The 25,526-nt window shown below is 57.0% G+C and overlaps 1 protein-coding gene across 1 annotated transcript; it reads right to left on the bottom strand.

Annotated features, from left to right (window-relative positions):
* Window positions 1-11,597: 11,597 nt before the first annotated feature.
* On the bottom strand, window positions 11,598-21,832 carry GATA1 (GATA binding protein 1). Its single transcript, XM_033083644.1, has 5 exons — window positions 21,607-21,832; window positions 19,413-19,568; window positions 16,860-17,005; window positions 13,927-14,052; window positions 11,598-11,945 (listed from the first exon to the last, which is right to left on the bottom strand). The coding sequence occupies exons 1-5, from the start codon at window positions 21,734-21,736 to the stop codon at window positions 11,634-11,636; spliced, it is 870 nt and encodes a 289-aa protein (XP_032939535.1). The 5' UTR covers window positions 21,737-21,832; the 3' UTR covers window positions 11,598-11,633.
* Window positions 21,833-25,526: the final 3,694 nt, after the last annotated feature.

Raw genomic sequence — 25,526 nt, forward strand, 5'->3', positions numbered from 1 at the left:
GGTATCTGTGGGGCCCTATGGACACCTGTGGGGCCCTATGGACACCTACAGATCCCTATAGACAACTGTGGGGCCCTACAGACACCTGTGGATCCTATAGACATCTATGGAGCCCTATGGAACCTAGAAGTACCTATGGAGTTCTATGGTACCTATAGACACCTGTGGGGCCCTATAGATATCTGTGGAACCTATAGACACCTATAGATCCTACAGACAGCTGTGGTGTCTATAGATACCTATGGATCCTATAGGCACTTATGGAACCCTATAGACACCTGTGGATCCTATAGACACCTATGGAGCCTATAGACACCTGTGGAGCCTATAGACACCTGTGGGGCCCTATAGCCACCTACAGATCCCTATAGACAACTGTGGGGCCCTACAGACACCTGTGGATCTTATAGACACCTATGGAGCCCTATGGAACCTAGAAGTACCTATGCAGTTCTATGGTACCTATAGACACCTGTGGGGCCCTATAGATATCTGTGCAACCTGTAGACACCTATAGATCCTATAAACACCTGCAGTGTCTATTGATACCTATGGATCCTATAGGTACCTGTGGAGCCCTATAGACACTTGTGGAACCCTACAGATACCTACGAGGCCCTATAGACACCTGTGGATCCTATGGAGTCCTATAGATACTTATGGACCCTATAGATAACTGTACGGTCCTATAGGCACCTGTGGGGCCCTATAGGCACCTGTGGGGCCCTATAGACACCTGTGGAACCTAGAAACACCTGTGGGGCCCTATAGACACATATGGATCCTACAGACACCAGTGGATCCATTTCCCCCCCTGTACCCCATTATTTACCCTATACCCCATTATTTACCCCATTATTTACCCCCTCACCCCATTATTTGCCCCATTATTTACCCCATTATTTACCCTGTACCCCAATATTTACCCCTCACCCCATTATTTCCCCCAATATTTCCCCCCTCACCCCATTATTTACCCCATTATTTACCCCCCTGTACCCCATTATTTACCCCATACCCCATGATTTACCCCATTATTTACCCCAATATTTCCCCCCTCACCCCATTTTTCCCCCCTCACCCCATTATTTACCCCCTGTACCCCATTATTTACCCTGTACCCCATTATTACCCCATACCCCATTACTTACCCCTCATTATTTACCCCATTATTTCCCCCCTCACCCCATTATTTCCCCCATTATTTACCCTGTACCCCATTATTTCCCCCCTCACCCCATTATTTCCCCCATTATTTCCCCCTCACCCCACTATTTCCCCCGTACCTGATCAGGGCCACCCCATTCCTGAGGTTCCCCCCCAGCAGCGGCTCCAGCAGCGCCAGCGCCGCCCCCACGGCCCGGCGGGGTCCTGACCCCCCCTGCGGGCACCCACAGTCAGGGGGGACCCCAAAACCCCCGGGGGGACCCCAAAACCCCCCTGTGGGCACCCCACAGTCAGGGGGGACCCCAAAAAACCCGGGGGGACCCCAAAACCCCCCTGTGGGCACCCCACAGTCAGGGGGGACCCCAAAAAACCCGGGGGACCCCAAAACTCCCCTGTGGGCACCCCAAAATCAGGGGGGGACCCCAAAACCCCCAGTGAGACCCCAAATCCCCCATGGGAGACCCCAAAACCCCCAGGGAGGGACCTGGGAACAGGGGGGACCCCAAAACCTCCATGGGGACCCCAAAACCCCCAGAGATGGACCTGGGAACAGGGGGGACCCCAAAACCCCCCAGGGGGACCCCAAAAATCTCCAGGGAGACCCCAAAACCTTCAGGGAGGGATCTGGGATGGGGGGGACCCCAAAACCCCGATGGAGACCCCAAAACCCCAGTGAGAGATCTGGGATCAGGGGGGGACCCCAAAAACCTCAGAAAGACCCCAAAACCCCAGAGAGACCCCAAATCCCCCATGGGAGACCCCAAAACTCTCAGGGAGGGACCTGGGATCAATGGGGACCCCAAAACCCCAATGGGGACCCCAAAATCCCTGATGGGACCCCAAATCCTGATTGGGACCCCAAAACCCCCAGGGGGACCCCAAACTCTCCCCCAGCCCCGCAGGGTTTTGGGGACCCCCCTGGGACCCCCCCAGCAACCCCCTGGGTTTTGGGGACCCCCCCCCCCGGTTTTGGGGTCCCCCAGCTCGGGGGTCTCACCTGGGGGGCGCTGCCGGGGGGCTCCAGCTGGGACACGAACGAGGGGCTGGGGGACCCCAAAACAGAGTCAGGGACCCCAAAATCCAGGGGGAGACCCCCAGGGGACCCCCAAATTCTGGGGGGAGACCCCGTGATGCTCCCATCCCCCCCTCCAGACCCCTCAGTGCCCCCCCAAATCCCCAAAATCCCCCCAAACCCCCCAAACCCCCCCCAAGACCCTCCAAAACTCCCCCAGACCCCCACAAATCCCCCCAAGACCCCCCCAATATCCCCCCCAAATCCCCCCAAACCGCCTCAAATCCCCTCAAATCCCCCCCAAGACCCCCCAAAATTCCCTCAAATTCCAAGACACCCCCCAAAATTACCCCTTTTCTGCCCCCAAATCCCCCCAAAATGACCCCCAGACCCCTCCCAAGACCCCCCAAACCCCTCAGTGCCCCTCCAAAACCTCCCCAAAATCCCCCCAGACCCCTCCCCAAATCCCTCAGACCCCCTAAAATCCCCTAAAATCCCCCCAAATCCCCCCAAATTCGCCAAAATCCCCCCCAAATTTGCCCCAAAATCCCCTCAAATCCCCCCCAAAATCACCCCAAAATCCCCCAATATCCCCCCAAATCCCCCCAAACCCCTCAGTGCCCCCCCAAAATTCCCCCAAAATCCCCCAAACCCCCCATACTCCCCCAAGATGCCCCCCAAATTCCAAGACCCTCCCCAGACCCCTCAGTGTCCCCACAAAACCCCCTAAATCCCCCAAAATCCCCGCGAAGACCTCCCCAAATCCCCCAAAATGCCCTGAAAACCCCCCCAAAACCCCCCAAAACCCCCTAAATCCCCCCAAAATCCTTCCAAACGCCCAAAATCCCCCCAAGACTCCCCCTAAATCCCCCCAAAATCCCCCCAAATCCCCCCCAAATCCCCCAAAATCTCCCCAAAATCCCCCCAAATTTCCCCCAATTCACCAAAATCCGCCCCAAAATCCCCTCAAATCCCCCTCATATCTCCCTAAGACCGCCCAAAACCCCCCCGAACCCCCCCAGACCCTTCTCCAAATCCCCCCAAAATCCCCCAAAATCCCCCTAAAATCCCCCCAAATTCCAAGACCCCCCCAAAATTCCCCCTTTTCTGCCCCTCAAATCCCCCCCAAACCCCCCCAAAATCCCTCAGTGCTCCCCAAACCTCTCCCCAAACCCCCCAAATCCCCCAAGACCCCCCTAAATCCCGCAAAAACCCCCCCAAAATCCCCCCAAAATCCCCCAAAACCCCTCCCCAGACCCCTCCAGACTCTTCAGTGCCCCCCAAGACCCTCCAAATCCCCCCAAATCCCCCAAAATCCCTCAGTGCTCCCCAAACCCCTCAAACCCTTCCCCAGACCCCCCCACGCCCCCCAAAATTCCCCAAAACCCCTCCCCAGACCCCCCCAGACTCTTCAGTGCCCAAGACCCTCCAAATCCCCCAAATTCCCCCCAAATCCCCCCAGCCCCCTCCAAATCCCCCAAAACCTCCTCCCAAGACCCTCCAAACCTCTCAGTGCCCCCAAAAATCCCCCCAAAATCCCCCCAAATTCCAAGACCCCCCAAAATTCCCCCTTTTCTGCACCCCAAATCGCCCCAAACCCCCTCAGACCCCCCAAAAATCCCCCCAAGACCCCCTCAAAATTCCCCCAAACCCCCAAAATCCCCCCCAAATGCCCAAAATCCTCCCCAAATCCTCCCCAAATCCCCCAAAATCTCCCAAAAATCACCCCAAATTTCCCTCAATTCGCCAAAATCCCCCCCAAAATCCCCCCAAATCCCTACAAGACCCCCCAAAAATCCCCCAAATCCCCCCCAGCCCCCTCCCCAAACCCCACCTGTGCACCAGCAGCAGCTCCTCGTCGCTGGCCGGGCGGCACTGGGGGGGTGGGGGGGTCAGTTTGGGGTCAAATCCCCAAAATCTCTCTGGGGGGGTCCCCAAAATATACAGGGACCCCAACAAGGATGGGGGGGACCCCGAATTTGGGGAGGGGTCTCACCTGCACGGGGACACAGCGCTGGAACAGCCCCTGCAGCTCGGGGGGGCTGGGGGGGACACAAAAAAAGTCAGGGGGGGTTGGGGGGGATCCCAAAAACTCCCTGAGAGTCTGAGGGGGGTCTGGGGGGATTTTTGGGGGGGGATTTGGGGGATTTTTGGGGGGGATTTGGGGGGATTTGGGGGGAATTGGGGGGATTTTAAGGAGATTTTGGGGGTGATTTGGGGGGGCTTGGGGGGATTTTTGGGGTATTTTGGGGGGATTGGGGGGCAGAAAAGGGGGATTTAGGAAGGGTTTGGGGAGGCTTTAAGGAGATTTTGGGGGATTTGGGGGGCAGAAAAGGGGGGATTTTGGGGGGGTCTTGGAATTCAGGGAGATTTTGGGGGGTTTGGGGGGATTTTGGGGGGATTTTAGGGGATTGGGGAGATTTTAAGGAGATTTTGGGGGTGATTTGGGGGGGTTTGGGGGGCTTTGGGGAATTTTGGGGAGGATTTGGGGGGGTTTGGGGATTTTTGGGGGATTTTAAGAAGATTTTGGGGATTTTGGGGGAATTTGGGGGGTTTGGGGGGATTTTGAGGGGGATTTGGGGAATTTTGAGGAGGATTTTGGGGGGATTGGGGAGGTCTTGGGGATTTTGGGGAATTTGGGGGAGATTTTGGGGGCGGATTTTGGAGATTTTGGGAGAATTGGGGGATTTGGGGGAATTTGAAGGGGATTTTGGGGGGACTTAGGGGGGGTTGGGGAGGTTTTAAGGAGATTTTGGGGGATTTTTTGGGGATTTTGGGGGATTTGGGGGGCAGAAAAGGAGGAATTTCGGGGGAATCTTGGAATATGGGGGGAATTTGGGGGGTCTTGAGGGATTTTGGGGGGATTTTGGGGGATTTGGGGGGGCAGAAAAGGGGGGATTTTAGAGGGTACTTTGAACTTGGGGGGGATTTTGGGGGATTTGGGAGGTCTTGGGGGATTTTGGGGGATTTTGGGGAATTTGGGGGAGATTTTGGGGGGATTTGGGGGGATTTTGGGGGGATTTTAGGGGATTTTGGGGGATTTGGGAGGTCTTGGGGGATTTTGGGGGAGATTTTGGGGGGGGATTTGGGGATTTTGGGAGAATTGGGGGGATTTGATGGGGATTTGGGAGAGATTTTGGGGGTTTTGGGGGAATTTTAAGGAGATTTGGGGGATTTTTTTTGGGATTTGGGGGGCAGAAAAGGGGGATTTTGAGGGGGTCTTGGAATTTAGGGGAATTTTAGGGGCATTTTAGGAAAATTTGGGGGGGAATTTTGGGAGAATTGGGGGCATTTGGGGGATTTGAGGGGATTTTGGGGAGGTCCAGGGGGGATTTGGGGGATTTTAAGGAGATTTTGAGGGATTTTTTGGGGATTTTGGGGGATTTGGGGGGCAGAAAAGGGGGGATTTTGGGGGGGTTCTTGGAATTTGGGGGGATTTGGGGGGGATTTTGGGGAATTTTGGCTGGATTTGGGGGGGATTTGGGGAGACTTCAGGAAGGAGGATTTTGTGGGGAGGGGATTTGGGTGGGGGGGAATTGAGTGGGGGGATTTGGGGGGAATTGCAGGAGGGGATTTGGGGTGTGGGGATTTGGGGGATTTGGGGGAATTGAAGGAGGGGATTTGGGGAGGGAATCAAACAAGGGGGATTTGAGGGAATTGGGGAGAATTGAAGGAGGGGATTTGGGGGAATTGGGGAGAATTAAAGGAGAGAGAATTGGGGAAAATTGCAGGAGGGGGATTTGGGGAGAATTGAAGGAAGGGGATTTGGGGTGTGGGGAATTGGGAGAATTCCAGGAGGGGATTTGGGGGAACTGGGGAGAACTGGAGGAAGGGATTTGGGGTGTGAGAATTTGGGGGAATTGCAGGAGGGGATTTGGGGAGAACTGAACAGGGGGGATTTGGGGGAATTGGGGAAAATTAAAGGAGGGGGATTGGGGGAACTGAACGAGAGGGATTTGGGGGAATTGTAGGAGAGGATTTGGGGGAATTGCAGGAGAGGATTTGGGGGAACTGAAGGAGGGGATTTGGGGTGTGGGAATTTGGGGACAATTGCAGGAGAGGATTTCGGGATTTGGGGACAATTTCAGGAGGGGATTTGTGGCTCCAGTGGGATTTGGGATAATCTCAGGAGGGGATTTGTGGCCCCAATGGGATTTGGGGACAATTGCAGGAGGGGATTTGGGGACAATTTCAGGAGGGAATTTGTGACTCCAGTGGGATTTGGGATAATTTCAAGAGGGGACTTGGGAATTTGGGATAATTTCAGGAGAGGATTTGTGGCTCCAGTGGGATTTGGGGGAATTGTAGGAGGGGATTTTGGGATTTAGAGGGAATTTGGGGGAATTGCAGAAGGGGATTTGGGGATTTGGGATAATTTCAGGAGGGGATTTGAGGCCCCAGTGGAATTTGGGGGAATTTCAGGAGGGGATTTGGGAATTTGGGGACAATTTCAGGAGGGAATTTGTGGCTCCAGTGGGATTTGGGGACAATTCCAGGAGGGGATTTGGGGACAATTCCAGGAGGGGATTTGTGGCCCCAGTGGGATTTGGGATAATTTCAGGAGGGGATTTGGGATAATCTCAGGAGTGGATTTGTGGCTCCAGTGGAATTTGGGATAATGTCAGGAGTGGATTTGGGGATTTGGAGATAATCTCAGGAGTGGATTTGAGGCCCCAGTGGAATTTGGGATAATTCCAGGAGAGGATTTGAGGCCCCAGTGGGATTTGGGACAATTCCAGGAGGGGATTTGGGGATTTGGGATAATTCCAGGAGTGGATTTGAGCCCCCAGTGGGATCTGGGGTCTCTGTGGCTCCGTACCGGCCGTCCCCGCTCTCAGCTCCGTCCCCTCCATCACTGACCAGCCCCGTCCCGGTGGGGGCCGAGCCCTCTGCCCCCAAATCCTGCTCGGGGGGGGGGGAAAAAGGGGGTCTGGGGGGGTCCTGGGACACCCCCAGAGCACCCCAAATTTACCCCCCCATCTGCATCTCTGCCTCCAACACCCCCAGGACCCCCAACCCCCATTTTTGGGGCTCCACCCCCCATTTTTGGGGCTCCCCCAACCCTCCTTTTTGAGGTCTCCTCCCATTTTTGGGGATCCCTCCCCCCAAACCCCCATTTTTGGGGTTTCCCCAAACCCCCATTTTAGGTCCCCCTCCCCATTTTTGAGGTCCCCCCACATTTTTGGATTCCCTTCCCATTTTTAGGGATCCCTCCCCCAACCCCCCATTTGTGGAGTCCCCCCCATTACTGAGGTCCCTCCCAATTTTTGGGTTCCCCTCCCACTTTTGGAGTTCCCCCAACCCCCCCATTTTTGGGGTCCCCCCACATTTTTGGGTCCCCCCCCCCCATTTTTTGGGGTCCCTCCCCATTTTTTGAGTCTCCCTCATTTTGGGGGATCCCTCCCCCAACCCCCCATTTTTGGGGCCTGCCCATTTTTAGGTCCCCCCCATTTTGAGTCCCCCCCCCCATCTTTAGATCCCCCCGATTTTTAGGTCCCCCCAACCCTCCATTTTTGGGTCCCCCCCATTTTAGGTTCCCCCCCCATTTTTGGGGTCCCCCCCCCATTTTTTCAGTCTCCCTCATTTTTTAGGATCTCTCCCCCCAACCCCCCATTTTTGAGCCCCCCCCATTTTTGAGGTCCCTCTCATTTTTGGGATCCCCCCCATTTTTATGTTCCCCCACTCATTTTTGGTTCCCCCCCCCATTTTTGGGGTCCCTCCCCATTTTTTAAGTCTCCCTCCCCCCAATTCCCTACTTTTGGGGTTTCCCCAACCCCCCATTTTTGAGTCCCCCCCATTTTTGTGGTCTCTCCCCATTTTGGGCCCCACCCCCCATTTTTGGGGTTTCCCAAATCCCCCATTTTTGGGTTCCCCCCATTTTTGGGTCCCTCCCCCTTTTTGGGTTCCCCCCCATTTTGAGGTCCCCTCCCATGTATGGGACCCCCATTTTTGGGGTTTCCCCAACTCCCATTTTTGAGTCCCCCCCATTTTGGGATCCCCCCATTTTTGGGAATCCCTCCCCCCAGTCCCTCATTTTTGGGGTTCCACTTCCCTTTTTGAGGTCCCCTCTCCCATTTTTGAGTCATCCTCCCCCCCCCATTTTTGGGTTCCCCTCCCCCGAATCCCCCATTTTTGAGTCCCCCCCATTTTTGGGGTTCCCCCAACCCCCATTTTAGCCCCCCCATTTTAGCCCCTCCCCCATTTTACCCCCCCCCATTACCAGCTGCTGTAGCTCCGCCTCCAGCCCCGCCCTCCGGCCCCGGGCGCGCCCGCGGCGCCGCGCCTGGAACAGCGCCCCCTGCTGGGGGAGCCGCCGCCCCGCGCGGCCCTGGGCGGGGCCTGCGTCAGACACGCCCACGGGCCACGCCCACCCGCGCATAAACAACAAACCACGCCCACATGACCACACCCACCCGTGTATAAAACTGTAAACCACGCCCACCCAGCAAACCTAAAACCAGGCCCACATGACCACGCCCACCCACTCATAAACCCTTAAACCACGCCCACCCAGCAAAACAGTTTAAACCACGCCCACCGCACCACGCCCACCTGTGCATAAAACTTCAAACCACGCCCACATGGCCACGCCCACCCACTCAAAAACCCTTTAACCACGCCCACATGGCCACACCCAGACACGTTAAAACCTTAAACCACGCCCACAGGGCCACACCCAGCCACGCAGAAAACAATCCACGCCCAGAGGGCCACGCCCACCCACTCACAAACCCTTAAACCACGCCCACTCGGCAAAACCCTTTGAACCACGCCCAGAGGGCCACGCCCACCCATGAAAACCCTTAAACCACGCCCAAAGGGCCACACCCAACCACGCTAAACCATTAAACCACGCCCACCCGGCAAAACCCTTAACCCACGCCCACATGGCCACGCCCAGCCATGCTAAAACCTTAAACCACGCCCACAGGGCCACGCCCACCCACTCTCAAACCCTTAAACCACGCCCACTCAGCAAAACCCTTTAAACCACGCCCAGAGGGCCACGCCCACACACACTAAAACCTTAAACCACGCCCATATAGCCACGCCCACCCGATAAACCTTTAAACCACGCCCAGCCAGGGGAAAAAACCTGTAAACCACGCCCACATGGCCACACCCACTCACGCATAAAACCTTAAACCACGCCCTCCCAGCAAAACTTTTAAACCACGCCCACAGGGCCACACCCACCCACATGTAAAACCTTAAACCACGCCCACCCAGCAAAAAGCCTTTAAACCACGCCCACCCGGCAGAACTCTTAATCCACGCCCACATGGCCACGCCCACCCACACAAAACCCTTAAACCACGCCCACAGGGCCACGCTTAGCCACACATAAATCCTCAAGCCACGCCCACCCAGCAAAAGCCTTTTAAGCCACGCCCACATGCCCCCGCCCATCCACTCATAAAGCCATTAAACCACGCCCACAGGGCCACACCCACCCACGCATAAACCCTTTAACCACGCCCACCCACGTTAAACCATTAAACCATACCCACATGGCCACATCCACCCAAGAAAACCCTTAAACCACGCCCACTCGGCAAAACCCTTTAAACCACGCCCAGAGGGCCCGCCCACACACCTAAAACTTTAAACCACGCCCACTCAGCAAAACCTTTAAACCACGCCCACAGGACCACGCCCACACCCACATAAACCCTTTAACCACGCCCAAAGGGCCACACCCACCCGGCAAAACCATTAAACCACGCCCATACGGCCACGCCCACTTGGCACAACCCCTTCAACCATGCCTACAAGGCCACGCCCACCAGGCAAAAATCGCTAAACTACGCCTACATAGACACGCCCACCCCACCAAAACCCTTAGGTCACGCCCATCCGGCCACACCCACCCACGCTAAAACACTTAAACCACGCCCATACAGCCACGCCCACCCGCTAAAAAAATCTTAACTCCGCCCATCCGGTAAAACCCTTTAATGTGTGCTCATACGGCCACACCCACCCCAAAAAACTCTTTAAGCCACGCCCACCACGAGCCACGCCCACCGCCCACACCCATCCAAACCCCGCCCACAGTAAAACCACACCCCTTAAACCCCGCCCATGTGAAGCCCCGCCCCTGTTGAGTCCGCACGTAAGATGGGGAGGCCCCGCCCCATTAGGCCCCGCCCATTCCACACTGACCACGCCCATCCCAGGCATGGGCGGGGCAGTGTAAACCCCGCCCAGTGGAAGCCCCGCCCCCGCCCAAACCACGCCCACCCAGCTGGCCCCGCCCCTCTCACCATGGCAGCCGGGGGCTCTAGCGGCGCGCGGGGGGAGGCATCGCGGGGGGCCTGGGGGGGACACAGGGGACAGCGGCGGGGACACGGGTTAGGGGACACGGGGGGGACAGCGGGGGGGACACGGGTTAGGGGACACGGGGGGGACAGCGGTGGGGACAGCGGGGACACGGGGAGGGGGCGAGCGGGGGGCCTGGGGGGCACACGGGTTAGGGGACACGGGGAGGACAGCGGGGAGGGGGCGAGCGGGGGAACAACCGGGGGGAACAGCCGGGGAGAACAATCGGGGGATCAACCGGGGGGGAACAACCGGGGGGACAACCGGGGAAAGAACCGGGGGGAACAGCCGGGGCTGCACGGGGAACGAGGAGGGGGCGCCGGGAGCTCCATGGGCCCGTGGGGCTCCATGGGCCGGGGAGGGCATGGGGAGCTCCGGGGGACTTGGGGGGGTCCGGGAGCGTCCCGAGAGGGGTCTGGGGGGGGGTCCCACAAGGGCTCGGGGGTTCGGAGGGTCCCGAGAGGGGTGTGGGGAGGTCCCACAAGGGCTCGGGGGGCTAGGGGGGTCCCGGGCGGGGTCGCGGGGTCCCGGGCGGGGCCCGGAGCCGCCTCGCTCACCTGCAGCCCCGCGCGACGCTGGCGCCGGGCGCGCCGTGATGACGTCAAGGGCGGGCGAGTGCGGAGCGAGGCTGAGGGGCGGGGCCATGGTGGAGGCGTGGTTAATAACGGGGCGTGGTTTGGGACGGGGCTTAATGGGCGCGGCTAATGAAGGGCGTGGTCTAATGAGAGCGTCCTGCAGGCCGCCATGTTGAGTGCGTTCATGGGGGCCGCCATCTTGGGTGCGTTCATGGGTGCCGCCATGTTGGAAGTGCTCAAGGGGCCGCCATATTGGAAGTGCTCAAGGGGCCGCCATGTTGGGTGTGCTCAAGGGGGCCGCCATGTTGAGTGTGCTCGCTGGGGGCGCCATGTTGGCTGTGCCCATGGGCGCCGCCATCTTGGGACCAACTATCCGTTGCACATGGCGGGGGCGCACCTTTTAACGGGGATTTTTGTGGTCCCCCAGAACACCGCCCCCACCCCGCAGGGCGAGCACTCCGCCCCCATTTCCCACCCCCCTCATCCCAGCGCACCCCCAAAGAACGAGGCGTGAGCCGGGCTCCGTTTTGCTACCAAACTGTATTGGGACCCCCCCGTTAGAGCTGTGGGCTGAGCCCGGGGGGGGCCGCGCTGGGGGCGGGGGGCGCCGCGAAGTCGCTGCCGGGGCCCCCCAGGAAGGGCCCGGCGGGGGGGAAGGGCAGCAGGAAGGGCCCGAGGGCGAAGAGCGAGGCCGGGTCCTCGGGGGGGGGGGGGGGGGGCGCGGGGGGGGGCAGGGGGGGCCCCGCCGAGGTTTCGGGGACCCCCCCGGGGCCGGCGCCCCCCCCTTGGCGCCGCTTCTTGCCCTTGGCCGAGACCTTGCGGTTGCGGGTCTGGATCCCGTCCTTGCGCATGGTCAGGGGCCGGTTCACCTGGGGGGGAAATGGGGATTGAGTGGGTTCTAAAATACCGGGGGAGGGGGCTGCACCCCCTGGGAGCCTGCAGCAACTCCGGGCATCCTGCAGAACCCCGGGATCCTGCATCACCCCTGGGATCCTGCATCACCCCTGGGATGGGATCCTGCATCACCCTGGGATCAGATCCTGCAGCACCCTGGGATGGGATCCTGCGTCACCCCTGGGATCCTGCATCACCCTGGGATCCTGCATCACCCCTGGGATGGGATCCTGCATCACCCTGGGATGGGATCCTGCATCACCCTGGGATGGGATCCTGCATCACCCCTGGGATGGGATCCTGCATCACCCTGGGATGGGATCCTGCATCACCCTGGGATGGGATCCTGCATCACCCCCGGGATGGGATCCTGCATCACCCCCGGGATGGGATCCTGCATCACCCTGGGATGGGATCCTGCATCACCCCCGGGATGGGATCCTGCATCACCCTGGGAATGGATCCTGCATCACCCCCGGGATGGGATCCTGCATCACCCTGGGATCCGATCCTGCATTCCCAAAATCCATCACACCCCAAAATCCATCGCCCCAAAACTCATCACCCCAAAACCTCAAAACCCATCACCCCAAAATTCATCATCCCCCATCATCCCCCAAAACCCCAAAACCCCAAAACCCATCACACCCCAAATCCATCACCCCAAAACCCATCACCACCCATCACCCCAAAACCCCAAATCCATCACCCCACATCACCCCAAAACCTCAAAACCCCAAGACCCATCACCCCCCAAAACCCACCACCCCAAAACCCCAAATCCATCAAACACCAAAATTCATCGCACCCCAAAATTCATCACCCCAAACCACCAAAATCCATCATCCCAAAACCCCAAACCCATCACCCCAAAAATTCCCTCCCAGGCCCCTCCTTGAGCTGAGAATCGAAGGGGATTTGGGGTTTTTGATGTCCTGGGGTGGTTTGGGGGGGATTTGGGGCAATTTAGGGATATTTTAGGGATATTTAGGGATATTTTGGGATATTTTGGGATATTTTAGGATATTTCAGGGATATTTTAGGATTTTTTAGGGATATTTTGGGATATTTTAGGATATTTTAGGGATATTTTAGGCTATTTTTGGGAAATTTTAGGGATATTTTAGAATATTTTAGCATATTTAAAGATATTTTAGGGATATTTTAGGATATTTGAAGGATATTTTAGGATATTTCAGGGATATTTAGGGATATTTTACAATATTTTAGGATATTTTAGAGATATTTTAGGGATATTTTAAAGATATTTTAGGATATTTTAGGGATATTTTAGGATTTTTTAAGGATATTTTTTGATATTTTGGGATATTTTAGGATATTTCAGGGATATTTTAGGATATTTTCGGGATATTTCAGGGATATTTTAGGATATTTTAGGATATTTTGGGATATTTTAGGGAAATTTTAGGATATTTTAGGGACATTTTGGGGATATTTTAGGATATTTTTAGGATACATTAGGATATTTTAGGGATATTTTAGGATATTTGAGGGATATTTTAGGATATTTTGGGATATTTTAGAGAAATTTTAGGATATTTTGGGAAATTTTAGGGATATTTAGGACATTTTAGGGATATTTTGGAGATATATTTTGGATACTTCAGGATATATTTAGGATGTTTTAGGATATTTTAGGATATATTTTGGGTATTTTTTTTGTCTCTCTCACCCTATGCAGTTTGTAGTAGAGCCCGCAGGCGTTGCACACCGGGTCTGGGCTGGGTTTGGGCTGGGTTTAGGATACTTTAAGGATATTTTGGATACTTTAGGATATATTTTGGATATTTTGGGGTGGGTTTGGGGTCTCTCACCCTATGCAGTTTGTAGTAGAGCCCGCAGGCGTTGCACACCGGGTCTGGGATGGGTTTAGGATGGGTTTAGGATATTTCAGGATATATTTAGGATATATTTAGGATATTTTGTCTCTCTCACCCTATGCAGTTTATAGTACAGCCCGCAGGCGTTGCAGACCGGGTCCCCGCGGGGGCTGCGCCTCCACAGCGTGGTGGTGCTGGTCTGGCAGTTGCTGCACACGGTGCCCGCGCGTTTGCTCACCAGCTGGGGGAGAGGGAGAGGGTGGGTTTGGGGTGCGGGTTTGGGATTTGGGGGATTTGGGGTTTGGGGTTTGGGGTTCGGGTTTGGGGGACTGGGGGGCTGGGAGGAAGAGAGGGGAGAGGGTGGGTTTGGGGTTTGGGGGATTTGGGGGGCTGGGAGGGGAGAGGGGAGAGGGGAGAGGGGTGGGTTTAGAGTTTGGGGGGCTGGGAGGGGAAAAGGGTGGGTTTGGGGTTTGGGGGATTTGGGGTTTGGGGTTTGGGGTTCGGGTTTGGGGGACTGGGGGGCTGGGAGGAAGAGAGGGGAGAGGGTGGGTTTGGGGTTTGGGGGGGTTTGGGGGGCTGGGAGGGGACTGGAGTGAACCAGAGTGGATTTGGGGTTCGGGTTTGGGGGGCTGGGAGGGGAGAGGGGAGAGGGGTGGATTTGGGGTGCGGGTTTGGGGGGATTAAAAGGGGATTTGGGGGTGTCTGGAAGGGGATTTGGGGGGCTTAAAAGGGGACTGGAGGGGACCAGAGTGGGTTTGGGGGGGGTTAAAAGGGGATTGGGGGGGCTTCAAAGGGGATTTGGGGGGGTTAAAGGGGATTTGGGGGGGACCAGAGTGGGTTTGGGGGGCTTAAGAGGGGATTTGGGGGGACTTAAAGGGGATTTGGGGTGTCTGGAAGGGGATTGGGGGGGGTTAAAGGGGATTTTGGGGGGGACCAGAGCGGGTTTAGGGACGTTAAAAGGGGATTGGGGGTTTGGGTTTGGGGGGGCTGGGAGGGGATTGAGGGGGGTTAAAAGGGGATTGGGGTGAATTTGGGGTTTGGGGTTTGGGGGGTCTGGGAGGGGAGAGGGGTGGGTTTGGGGTTTGGGGGATTTGGGGGGGCTGGGAGGGGATTTGGGGGGAGACCAGAGTGGGTTTGGGGGGTTAAAAGGGGATTTGGGGGGAGTTAAGGGGGATTTGGGGTTTGGATTTGGGAGTTTGGGGGGGTTAAAAGGGGATTTGGGAGCAACTAGAGGCAGTTTTGGGGGGATTTGGAGGAGTTTTGGGGTGTAAGGAGAAGTTTGGGGCGGATTTGGGGTATCTGGGGGGCACTAGAGGGGGATTTGGGGGGACTAGAGGGGGATTTGGGGGTGTTAGGAGGGATTTTGGGGGCATTTGGGGTATTTGGGGGGGACTAGAGGGGAATTTGGGGGGCCCTAAAGGCAGTTTTGGGGTGTAAGGAAAGGTTTGGGGGATTTAGTGGGGCTAAAAGGGGATTTGGGGTGTCTGGGAGGACTGGATGGGGATTTTGGGGGAACTAGAGGGGGATTTGGGGGCATTTGAGGAGTTTTGGGGTATAAGGAGGGGTTTGGGGAGGATTTGGGGTCTCAGGAGGATTTGGGGTCTCAGGAGTTTTTGGGGTCTCAGGGGGTTTTGGGGTCTCAGGGAGGTTTTGGGGTCTCAGGGGGGATTTGGGGTCTCAGGGAGGTTTGGGGTCCCCCCAGGATTTTGGGGTCTCAGGGGATTTTGGGGTCCCCCCAAGTGGATTTTGGCATCTCAGGGCATTTGGGGTCTCAGGGGTTTTGGGGTCTCAGGGGATTTTGGGGTCTCAGGGGATTTTGGGGTCCCCCCCCAGATTTGGGGTCTCAGGGAGGATTTGAGGTCTCAGGGATTTTGGGGTCTCAGAAGGGTTTGGGGTCTCAGGGAGGATTTGGGATCCCCCCAGGATTTTGGGGTCTCAAGGAGGATTTGGGATCCCCCCAGGTGAATTTTGGGGTCAGCTGTGCCCGTTGAGCCGATGCTTTGGGGTTATTTTTAGGTTATTTTGGGGCGATTTTGGAATGATTTGGGGTCGGTTTTGGGATGTTTGGGGTTATTTTGGGATGTTTTGGATTGATTTGGGGTTTTTGGGGTGGATTTGGGGTTTTTGGGATATTTTGGGTCTCACCAGCCGTTTTTTGGGGCAGATAAAGGGCTGGTTGTGCTCATTCAGCTGGTGGTACAGGGTGGGTTTTGGATGGATTTTTGGGATGTTTTGGGGGTGGATTTGGGGTTTTGGGGATATTTTGGGATATTTTGGGTTGGATTTGGGGGGTTTTGGGTTATTTAGGATTTTTTTCTCTCACCAGCCGTTTTTTGGGGCGGATGAGGGGCCGGTTGTGCCCGTTGAGCCGGTGGTACAGGGTGGGTGTGGGGTCGGGTTTGGGGTCAGTTTTTGGGGTCAGTTTTTGGGGTGGATTTTGGGGTTTTTTGCTCACCAGCCGTTTTTTGGGGCGGATGAGGGGCCGGTTGTGCCCGTTGAGCCGGTGGTACAGGATGGGTTTGGGGTCGGGTTTGGGGTGGATTTGGGGGTCGGTTTTAGGATGGATTTGGGATGTTTGGATATTTTGGGGTGGATTTTGGGGTTTTTCTCTCACCAGCCGTTTTTTGGGGCGGATGAGGGGCCGGTTGTGCCCGTTCAGCCGGTGGTACAGGGTGGGTTTGGGATGGATTTTTGGGATGTTTTGGGGTGGATTTGGGGTTTTTCTCTCACCAGCCGTTTTTTGGGGCGGATCAGGGGCCGGTTGTGCCCGTTCAGCCGGTGGTACAGGGTGGGTTTGGGGTCGGTTTTGGGGTGGATTTTGGGGTCGGTTTTAGGGTGGATTTGGGATGTTTGGATATTTTGGGGTGTATTTTGGGGTTTTTCTCTCACCAGCCGTTTTTTGGGGCGGATCAGGGGCCGGTTGTGCCCGTTGAGCCGGTGGTACAGGGTGGGTGTGGGGTGGGTTTGGGGTGGGTTTGGGGTTGGTTTGGGGTCAGTTTTGGGGGTGGATTTTGGGTTTTTGGGTTATTTAGGATTTTTTTTGCTCACCAGCCGTTTTTTGGGGCGGATGAGGGGCCGGTTGTGCCCGTTCAGCCGGTGGTACAGCCCGCAGGCGTTGCACAGGTAGTGCCCGGTGCCGTCCCTGCGCCACAGCGGCGTCGCCGTCGCCCCGCAGTTCACACACTCCCGCGCCTCTGCCCAGTACGGACCAGTAAGGACCAGTATGGACCAGTATGGACCAGTAAGGACCAGTACGGACCAGTACGGACCAGTAAGGACCAGTACAGACCAGTACGGACCAGTACACACCAGTAAGGACCAGTACAGACCAGTATAGACCAGTACACACCAATGAGGACCAGTACAGACCAGTACAGACCAGTATGGACCAGTATGGACCAATACAGACCAGTGAGGATCAGTACAGACCAGTATGGACCAGTACGGACCAGTCAGGACCAGTATGGACCAGTACAGACCAGTATGAACCAGTATGGACTAGTACGGACCAGTATGGACCAGTACGGACCAGTCAGGACCAGTACAGACCAATGAGGACCAGTATGGACCAGTATGGACCAGTATGGACCAGTAAAGACCAGTATAGACCAGTACACACCAATGAGGACCAGTACAGACCAGTATGGACCAGTCAGGACCAGTATGGACCAGTACAGACCAGTATGAACCAGTATGGACCAGTACAGACCAGTGAGAACCAGTATGGACCAGTACAGACCAGTACGGACCAGTACGGACCAGTAAGGACCAGTACGGACCAGTATGGACCAGTACACACCAGTACAAACCAGTAAGGACCAGTACGGACCCGTAAAGACCAGTACAGACCACTATGGACCAGTACAGACCAGTACCAACCAGTAAGGACCAGTACCGACCAGTACGGCCAGTAAGGACAAATACAGACCAGTACAAACCAGCACAAACCAGTAAGGACCAGTACAGAGCAGTACGGACCAGTACAAACCAGTATGGACCAAGAGAAACCCCCAATGCCCACCCCCAGTCCAACAACAACCAGTACAAACCAGTCTGCACCAGTATAAACCAGTATGAACCAGTACAGACCACTATGGATATCCTGCACCAGTATAAACCAGTATAAACCAGTACACACCAGCATGAACCACTACAGACCACTATGGACATCCTGCACCAGTATAAACCAGTACAGACCAGTTTAAACCAGTACAGACCACTATGGATGTCCTGCACCAGTATAAACCAGTACAGACCAGTATAAACCAGTACAGACCACTATGGATATCCTGCACCAGTATAAACCAGTACACTCCAGTATAAACCAGTACAGACCAGTACAAACCAGTACAGACCACTATGGATATCCTGTACCAGCATAAACCAGTACACTCCAGTATAAACCAGTACAGACCAGTACAAACCAGTACAGACCACTATGGATATCCTGCACCAGTATAAACCAGTACACTCCAGTATAAACCAGTACAGACCACTATGGATATCCTGCACCAGTATAAACGAGTACAGACCAGTATAGACCAGTACAGACCACTACGGATGTCCTGCACCAGTATAAACCAGTACAGACCAGTATAAACCAGTACACACCAGTATAAACCAGTAAAGACCACTATGGATATCCTGCACCAGTATAAACCAGTACAGACCAGTATAAACCAATACAGATCACTATGGATATCCTACACCAATATAAACCAGTATAGACCAGTATAACCCAGTACACACCACTATGGATGTCCTGCACCAGTATAAACCAGTACAGACCAGTATAAACCAGTACAGACCACTATGGATACCCTGTACCAGCATAAACCAGTACACTCCAGTATAAACCAGTACAGACCACTACAGATGTCCTGCACCAGTATAAACCAGTATAGACCAGTATAAACCAGTACAGAGCACTATGGATATCCTGCACCAGTATAAACCAGTACACACCAGTATAAATCAGTACAGACCACTAGGGATGTCCTGCACCAGTATAAACCAGTATAGCCCACTATAAACCAGTACAGGCCACTATAGATACCCTGCACCAGTATAAACCAGTACACACCACTATGGATATCCTGCACCAGTATAAACCAGTATAAACCAATAGCAATCTCCAGAACACAATACTGACCAGTATGGATCAGTATAAACCAGTATAAACCACTACAATCAACACAGATCAATCTGTGTCCCAGTATGAACCAGTCCAGCCCCCAGTATAACCCAGTACGAGCTCCAGTATAAACCAGTATGAGCTCCAGTATAAACCAGTATGAGCTCAGTGAGCTTCCCAGTGCATCCCAGTATGAACCAGCACACCCCAGTAACCCCCACCAGACCCTCCCAGTGCCTCCCAGTCCGTGCCCAGTCCATTCCCAGTCCGTGCCCAGTCCATTCCCAGTCTGTCCCAGTGTTCCCAGTCCATTCCCAGTCCATTCCCAGTCCCTCCCAGTCCCTCCCAGTCCCTCCCAGTCCATTCCCAGTCCCCCCCAGTCCATTCCCATTCCCTCCCAGTCCCTCCCAGTCCCTCCCAGTCCCCCCCAGTCCCCCCCAGTCCCTCCCAGTCCCTCCCAGTCTCACCGCAGGCCGGCCCGGGCGGTGGCAGCAGCGGGCCCTGGGGGGGGCTCCGCGGGGGCTGCAGCAGCTCCAGGAACCGCGGGGGCTCCGGGGGGGGAGGGGTCCAGGAGGGACCCCCCAGGGACCCCCCCTCGGGCCACGACACCAGCGACAGGCGGCCTGGGGACAGGGGACAGTGTCAGGGGGGCATTGGGGACAGGGGACAGCGTAAGGGGGACACCAGGGACAGACGGCCTGGGGACACGGGGGACAGGGGACAGAGTCAGGGGGGACACGGGGTACAGGGGACAGCGTCAGGGGGACACGGGGCCAGAGGGGGACACTGGGGGGGATTGGGGACATTGGGAATTTGGGGACACTGGGAGACGTTGGGACATTGGGGATAAGGGGGGACAGAGGGGGACACTGGGGGGTATTGGGGACATTGGGGGGCATTGGGGACATGGGGGATAAGGGGGGATTGTGGGGGGGGATTGGGAACATTGGGGACACTGGGGGGAATTGGGGGGGGATTGGGGACATTGGGACATTGGGGATATTGAGGGGATTTGGGACACTGGGGACATTGGGACATTGGGGACATTGGGGATATTGGAGACAGCGGGGGCACTGGAGGGGATTGGGGACATTGGGGACAGCGGGTACAGTGGGATATTGGGGACACTGGGGGGCACTGGGGACATTGGGGGGAATGGGGAGATTGGGGACACTGGGGACATTGGGACACTGGGGACACGGAGGGGACACTGGGGACATTGAGGGGATTGAGGATATTGGGGACATTGGGGATAAGGGAGGACATGGGGGACACTGGGAGGGATTGGGGACACTGGGGATAAGCGGGACATTGGGGACACTGGGGACATTGAGGGGACTGGGGACATTGGGGACAGCATGAGGGGGAGGGGCCAGGGGGACACAGGGACATGGGGGACATGAGGACAGCGTGAGGGGGAGGGGACACTGAGGACGTTGGGAACACTGACAACATGGGGACAATGTGAGGGGACACTGGGGACACGCGGACATTGGGGACATCGGGGACAGCATGAGGAGGAGGGGCCAGGGGGACATTGGGGACACAGGGACATGGGGGACATGAGGACACCGTGAGGGGGAGGGGACACTGAGGACGTTGGGAACACTGACAACATGGGGACAATGTGAGGGGACACTGGGGACACGGGGACATTGGGGACGGCAATAGGGGACATTGGGGACGTTGGGGACAAAGGGGGACATTGGGGACAGGAAGACATGGGGGGGCAGTGTCGGGGCACGGGGACAGGGGGGACAGGAGGGACAGGAGGGATGAGGGACAGCGGGGGAGGACATGGGGACATTGGGGACAGGGGACACAGGGACACGTGTGGGGACACGGGGGGATATTGGGGACAAGGAGGACGGGGGGACATGGAGGGACAGAGGGGGGGCATGAGGGGACAAAGGGGGGGCGGGGACACTGAGGGGACACTGAGGGGACGTTGAGGGGACACACAGGGGAGGAGGGGACATTGAGGGGACACTGAGGGGACACACAGCGGGGACAGAGTGGGGACAGAAGGCACACGTGGGGGTACACAGAGGGGACACTGAGGGGACGGGGGTGACCCAAGGGGACACAGCGGGGACACTGAGGTGATCCACGGGACAGAGGGGACACAGAGGTGACACACAGGGGACACACAGGGGACAGGGGGACACACAGGGGACAGGGGGACACAGAGGGGACAGAGGGGACACAGAGGGGACAGAAGGGGGACACAGAGGGGACCCAGGGGACACAAGTGGGACATAGGGGGGGACAAGGGGGACACACGGGTGGGGGACACAGAGGGGACACAGGGGGACACACAGGGACACTGAGGGGACACGGGGGACACACAGGGATACAGGAGGGACACGGGGGGGACACGAGGGGGACTCTGAGGGGGACACAGGGGACAGGGGGGACAGGGGGGGACACAGAGGGGACACTGAGGGGACACAGGTGACACAGGGGTGACACACAGGTGACACGGGTACCTGGGGGTGGGTAGGGTCCCAGCAGCCCCCCCGGCTCCAGCCCCTCGGGCGCCCCCAGCCCCAGGAAGGACACAGAGGGGACACAGGTGACACAGAGGTGACACAGGTGACACACAGGTGACACAGGGGTGACACAGGTGACACACAGGTGACACACAGGTGACACGGGTACCTGGGGGTGGGTAGGGTCCCAGCAGCCCCCCCGGCTCCAGCCCCTCGGGCGCCCCCAGCCCCAGGAAGGTTCCGGGCTCGTCGGAGAACGGGGGGGGCCCCTCCGGCCCCCCCAACGCCACGAACTCCATGGGGGGGGCAGGGCCGCCTGCGGAGACCCCGAATCAGCACCCCAAAAACGGGGGGTGACCCCAAATCAGCACCCCAAAAACGGGGGGTGACCCCAAAATCCCTGAGTGCCCCCCAAATCAGCACCCCAAACCTGGCTGGGGGAGCAGGGCCGCCTGCAGAGACCCCAAATCAGCACCCCAAAACCCCTGAGTGCCCCCCAAATCAGCACCCCAAAAACGGGGGGTGACCCCCAAATCAGCACTCCAAAATCCCAAATCCCTGAGTGCCCCCCAAAAACCTCTAAGCGCCCCCAAAAACCCTGAGTATCCCCCAGATCAGCACCCCAAAAACGGGGGTACCCCCCAAATCAGCACCCCAGAAACTCTGAGTGCCCCCCAAAATCCCTGAGTGACCCCGGATCAGCACCCCAAAAACCAGGGGTGCCCCCCAAAACCCCTGAGTGCCCCCCAAATCAGCACCCCAAATCCAGGGGCGCCCCCCAAATCAGCACCCCGAAACCCCAAAATCCCTGAGTGACCCCAAAACCCCTGAGTGCCCCCCAGATCAGAACCCCAAAAACCGCGAGTGCCCCCCAAAACGCTTGAGTGCACCCCCAAATCCGCACCCCAAAATTCATGTGTGCCCCCCCCCAAATCAGCACCCCAAAACTCCAAATCCCTGAATACTCCCAAAATCCCTCAGTGCCCCCCGGATCAGAGCCCCAAAATCCTTGAGTGCCCCCCAAAACCCCTGACTGCCCCCCAAATCAGCACCCCAAAACCCCAAACCCAGCTGAGGGGGCAGGGCCGCCTGTGGAGACCCCAAATCAGCACCCCAGAAACCAGGGGTGCCCCTCAAATGAACACCCCAAAACCCCTGAGTGTCCCCCAAAAACCAGGGGTGCCCCTCATAATCCCTGAGTGCCCCCCCCCAATCAGCACCCCAAAACCCCAAATCCCTGAGTGCCCCCCGGATCAGCACCCCAAAATCCCTGAGTGCCCCCCAAATCAGCACCCCAAAACCCCAAATCCCTGAGTGCCCCCCAAAATCCCGGAGTGCCCCTCCGGATCAGCACCCCAAAAACCAGGGGTGTCCCCCAAATCAGCACCCCAAAACCCCTGAGTGCCCCCTGGATCAGCACCCCAAAACCTCTGAATGTCTCCCAAATCAGCACCCCAAAACCCCCGAGTGCCCCCCAGAACAGAACCCTAAAATCCCGGAGTGCCCCCTAAAACCCCTGAGTGCCCCCCGAATCAGAACACCAAAAACACTGAGCGACCCCAAAATCCCTGAGTGACCCCCAGATCAGCACCCCAAAATCCCTGAGTGACCCCAAAATCCCTGAGTGCCCCCCAAATCAGCACCCCAAAACACCAAACCCGGCTGGGGGGGCAGGCCGCCTGCGGAGACCCCAGATCAGCACCCCAAAAACCAGGGGTGCAAACCGGGGGTGCCCCCCAAACGAACACCCCAACACCCTGAGTGACCCCCAAATCAGCACCCCAGAAACCCTGGAGTGCTCCCCAAAAATCCTGAGTGCCCCCCCAGATCAGAACCCAAAAAACCACGAGTGCCCCCCAAAACCCCTGAGTACCCCCCAAATGAAAACCCCAAAATCCCTGACTGCACCCTTAAATCCGCACCCCCAAATTCATGTGTGCCCCCCCAGATCAGCACCCCAAAACCCCTGAGTGCCCCCCAAATGAGCACCCCAAAACCCCAAATCCCTGAGTGCCCCCATAATCCCTGAGTGCCCCCTGGATCAGCACCCCAAACCCCCCATGTACCCCTCAAATGAGCACCCCAAAACCCCTCAGTGCCCCCCAAGATCAGCACCCCAAACCCCTCATGTGCCCCCCAAATGTAGCACCCCAAAATCCCTCATGTGCCCCCCAATCAGATCCAACCCCCCTATGTGCCCCCCAAATTATCCCCTGCCCCCCCCGAGCCCCTCAAATTCCCAGAGCAGGGAGTAGGGGGGGGGTCCCCAATTCTCACCCAGACCCCTGGGGACCCCCAAACCCCGGTGCCACAACAGGGGGGGTCCTGCACCCTCTGCTTCCCCCTCCCCCTCCCCAAATCTCTGGAACCCCAAATTTGGGGGGTGGTCCTCAAACCCCTGGGGACCCCCAACACCCAAAGTCCCGAGATTGGGGGACTCCCCTCCCTCAAATCAGCACCCACCCCCCTTTTCCCCCCTCCCCACCTCCCCCAGAAATTTGGGGGGGGGTCCCCAATCCCCTCCCAGACCCCCCAAATTCCAGGGGGGGGTCCCTGACCTGGAGCTGTCGTGTCCCAGCTCGGACGGACAGACGGACACTGGGGGAGGGGCGGCCCCGCCCTGGGGCTGGACGGGGGGGGAGGGGCTCTGGGACCCCACCCCTGCCTGACCCCCCCTTCCAACACCCCAAAAAATCTGGGGGGGCCCCGAGTTGGGGGGGTTGGGGAGGGGTCCAGAACCCACCTGGTGCTGTGGGAGCCTGTGGGGTGTGGAGGGATTGGGGAAATTTTGGGGGGTTTCAGGGGATTTTGGGGATTTTGGGGGTTTTGGGGTTTGGGGGGGGCGGTAACGGCCCTGGGGCTGCCGGGGGCTGATAAGGCCTTATCAGATTTTGGGGCCCCGGCGGTTGGTTTGGGGGGGCCGGGCGGGGCCGGGGACCTTTATCAGCTCCGGCCAGAGCGGGGGGACCCCCCCCGAGGGAGGGCAGGGCAGGGACTGCGTCAGCACCGCGCCCCAAATTCGGGACTGGCACCGGAACGGGGCTGGCACCCCGAAATGGGGGGGGTGACACCCCAAATTCTGCATTGACATCTCAAAATGGGGGAGTGACAGCTCAAAGTGTGCGGGTGACAGCTCAAAATGGACGGCTGGCAGCGAAATGTGGGACTGACACCCCGAATTTGGGAGGGACACCCCGAAATGTGGGAACGACACCACAAAATGTGGGGCTGGCACCCCGAAATGTCGGGCTGGTACCTCAAATTCTGGGCCTGACAGCCCAAAACGTGCGACTGACACCTCAAATTCTGGGCCTGACAGCCCAAAACGTGCGACTGACACCTCAAATTCTGGGCCTGACACCCCAAAATTGGGATTGACACCACAAAATGTGGGGTTGACACCCCAAATTCAGGTCTGACACCTCAAAATTTGGGATTGACACCCAAATTTAGGGCCTGACACCTGAATTTAGACCTGATACAGAATTTGGGCCTAACACCTCAAATTCTGGACCTGACACCCCAAAATGTGGAACTGAAACCTAAAAATTGGGACTGACACCCCAAATTTGGGACTGACACCCCAAAATGTGGGACTGACACCCCAAAATGTGGGGATGACACCTCAAATTTTGGGATTGACATCCAAATTCAGGGCCTGACACCCGAATTTAGGCCTGACACCTGGATTTGGGCCTAACACCTCAAATTCGGGCCTGACACCCCAAAATTGGGATTGACACCCCAAATGTGGGACTGACACCCCATAATGTGGGGCTGACACGTCAAAATTTGGGATTGACACCCAAATTGAGGGCCTGACACCTGAATTTGGGTCTAACACCTGAATTTGGGCCTGACACTCCGAATGTAGGACTGAAACCTAAAAATTGGGACTGACACCCCAAATTCGGGACTGACACCCCAAAATGTGGGGCTGACACCCCAAATTCAGGCCTGACACCTCAAAATTCGGGATTGACATCCAAATTCAGGGCCTGACACCTGAATTCAGGCCTGACACCAGAATTTGGGCCTAACGCCTCAAATTCAGGCCTGACACCCCAAAATGTGGGGATGACACCTAAA

This window comes from Catharus ustulatus, chromosome 32, assembly GCF_009819885.2.
Source record: "Catharus ustulatus isolate bCatUst1 chromosome 32, bCatUst1.pri.v2, whole genome shotgun sequence".
NCBI lineage: Eukaryota > Metazoa > Chordata > Aves > Passeriformes > Turdidae > Catharus > Catharus ustulatus.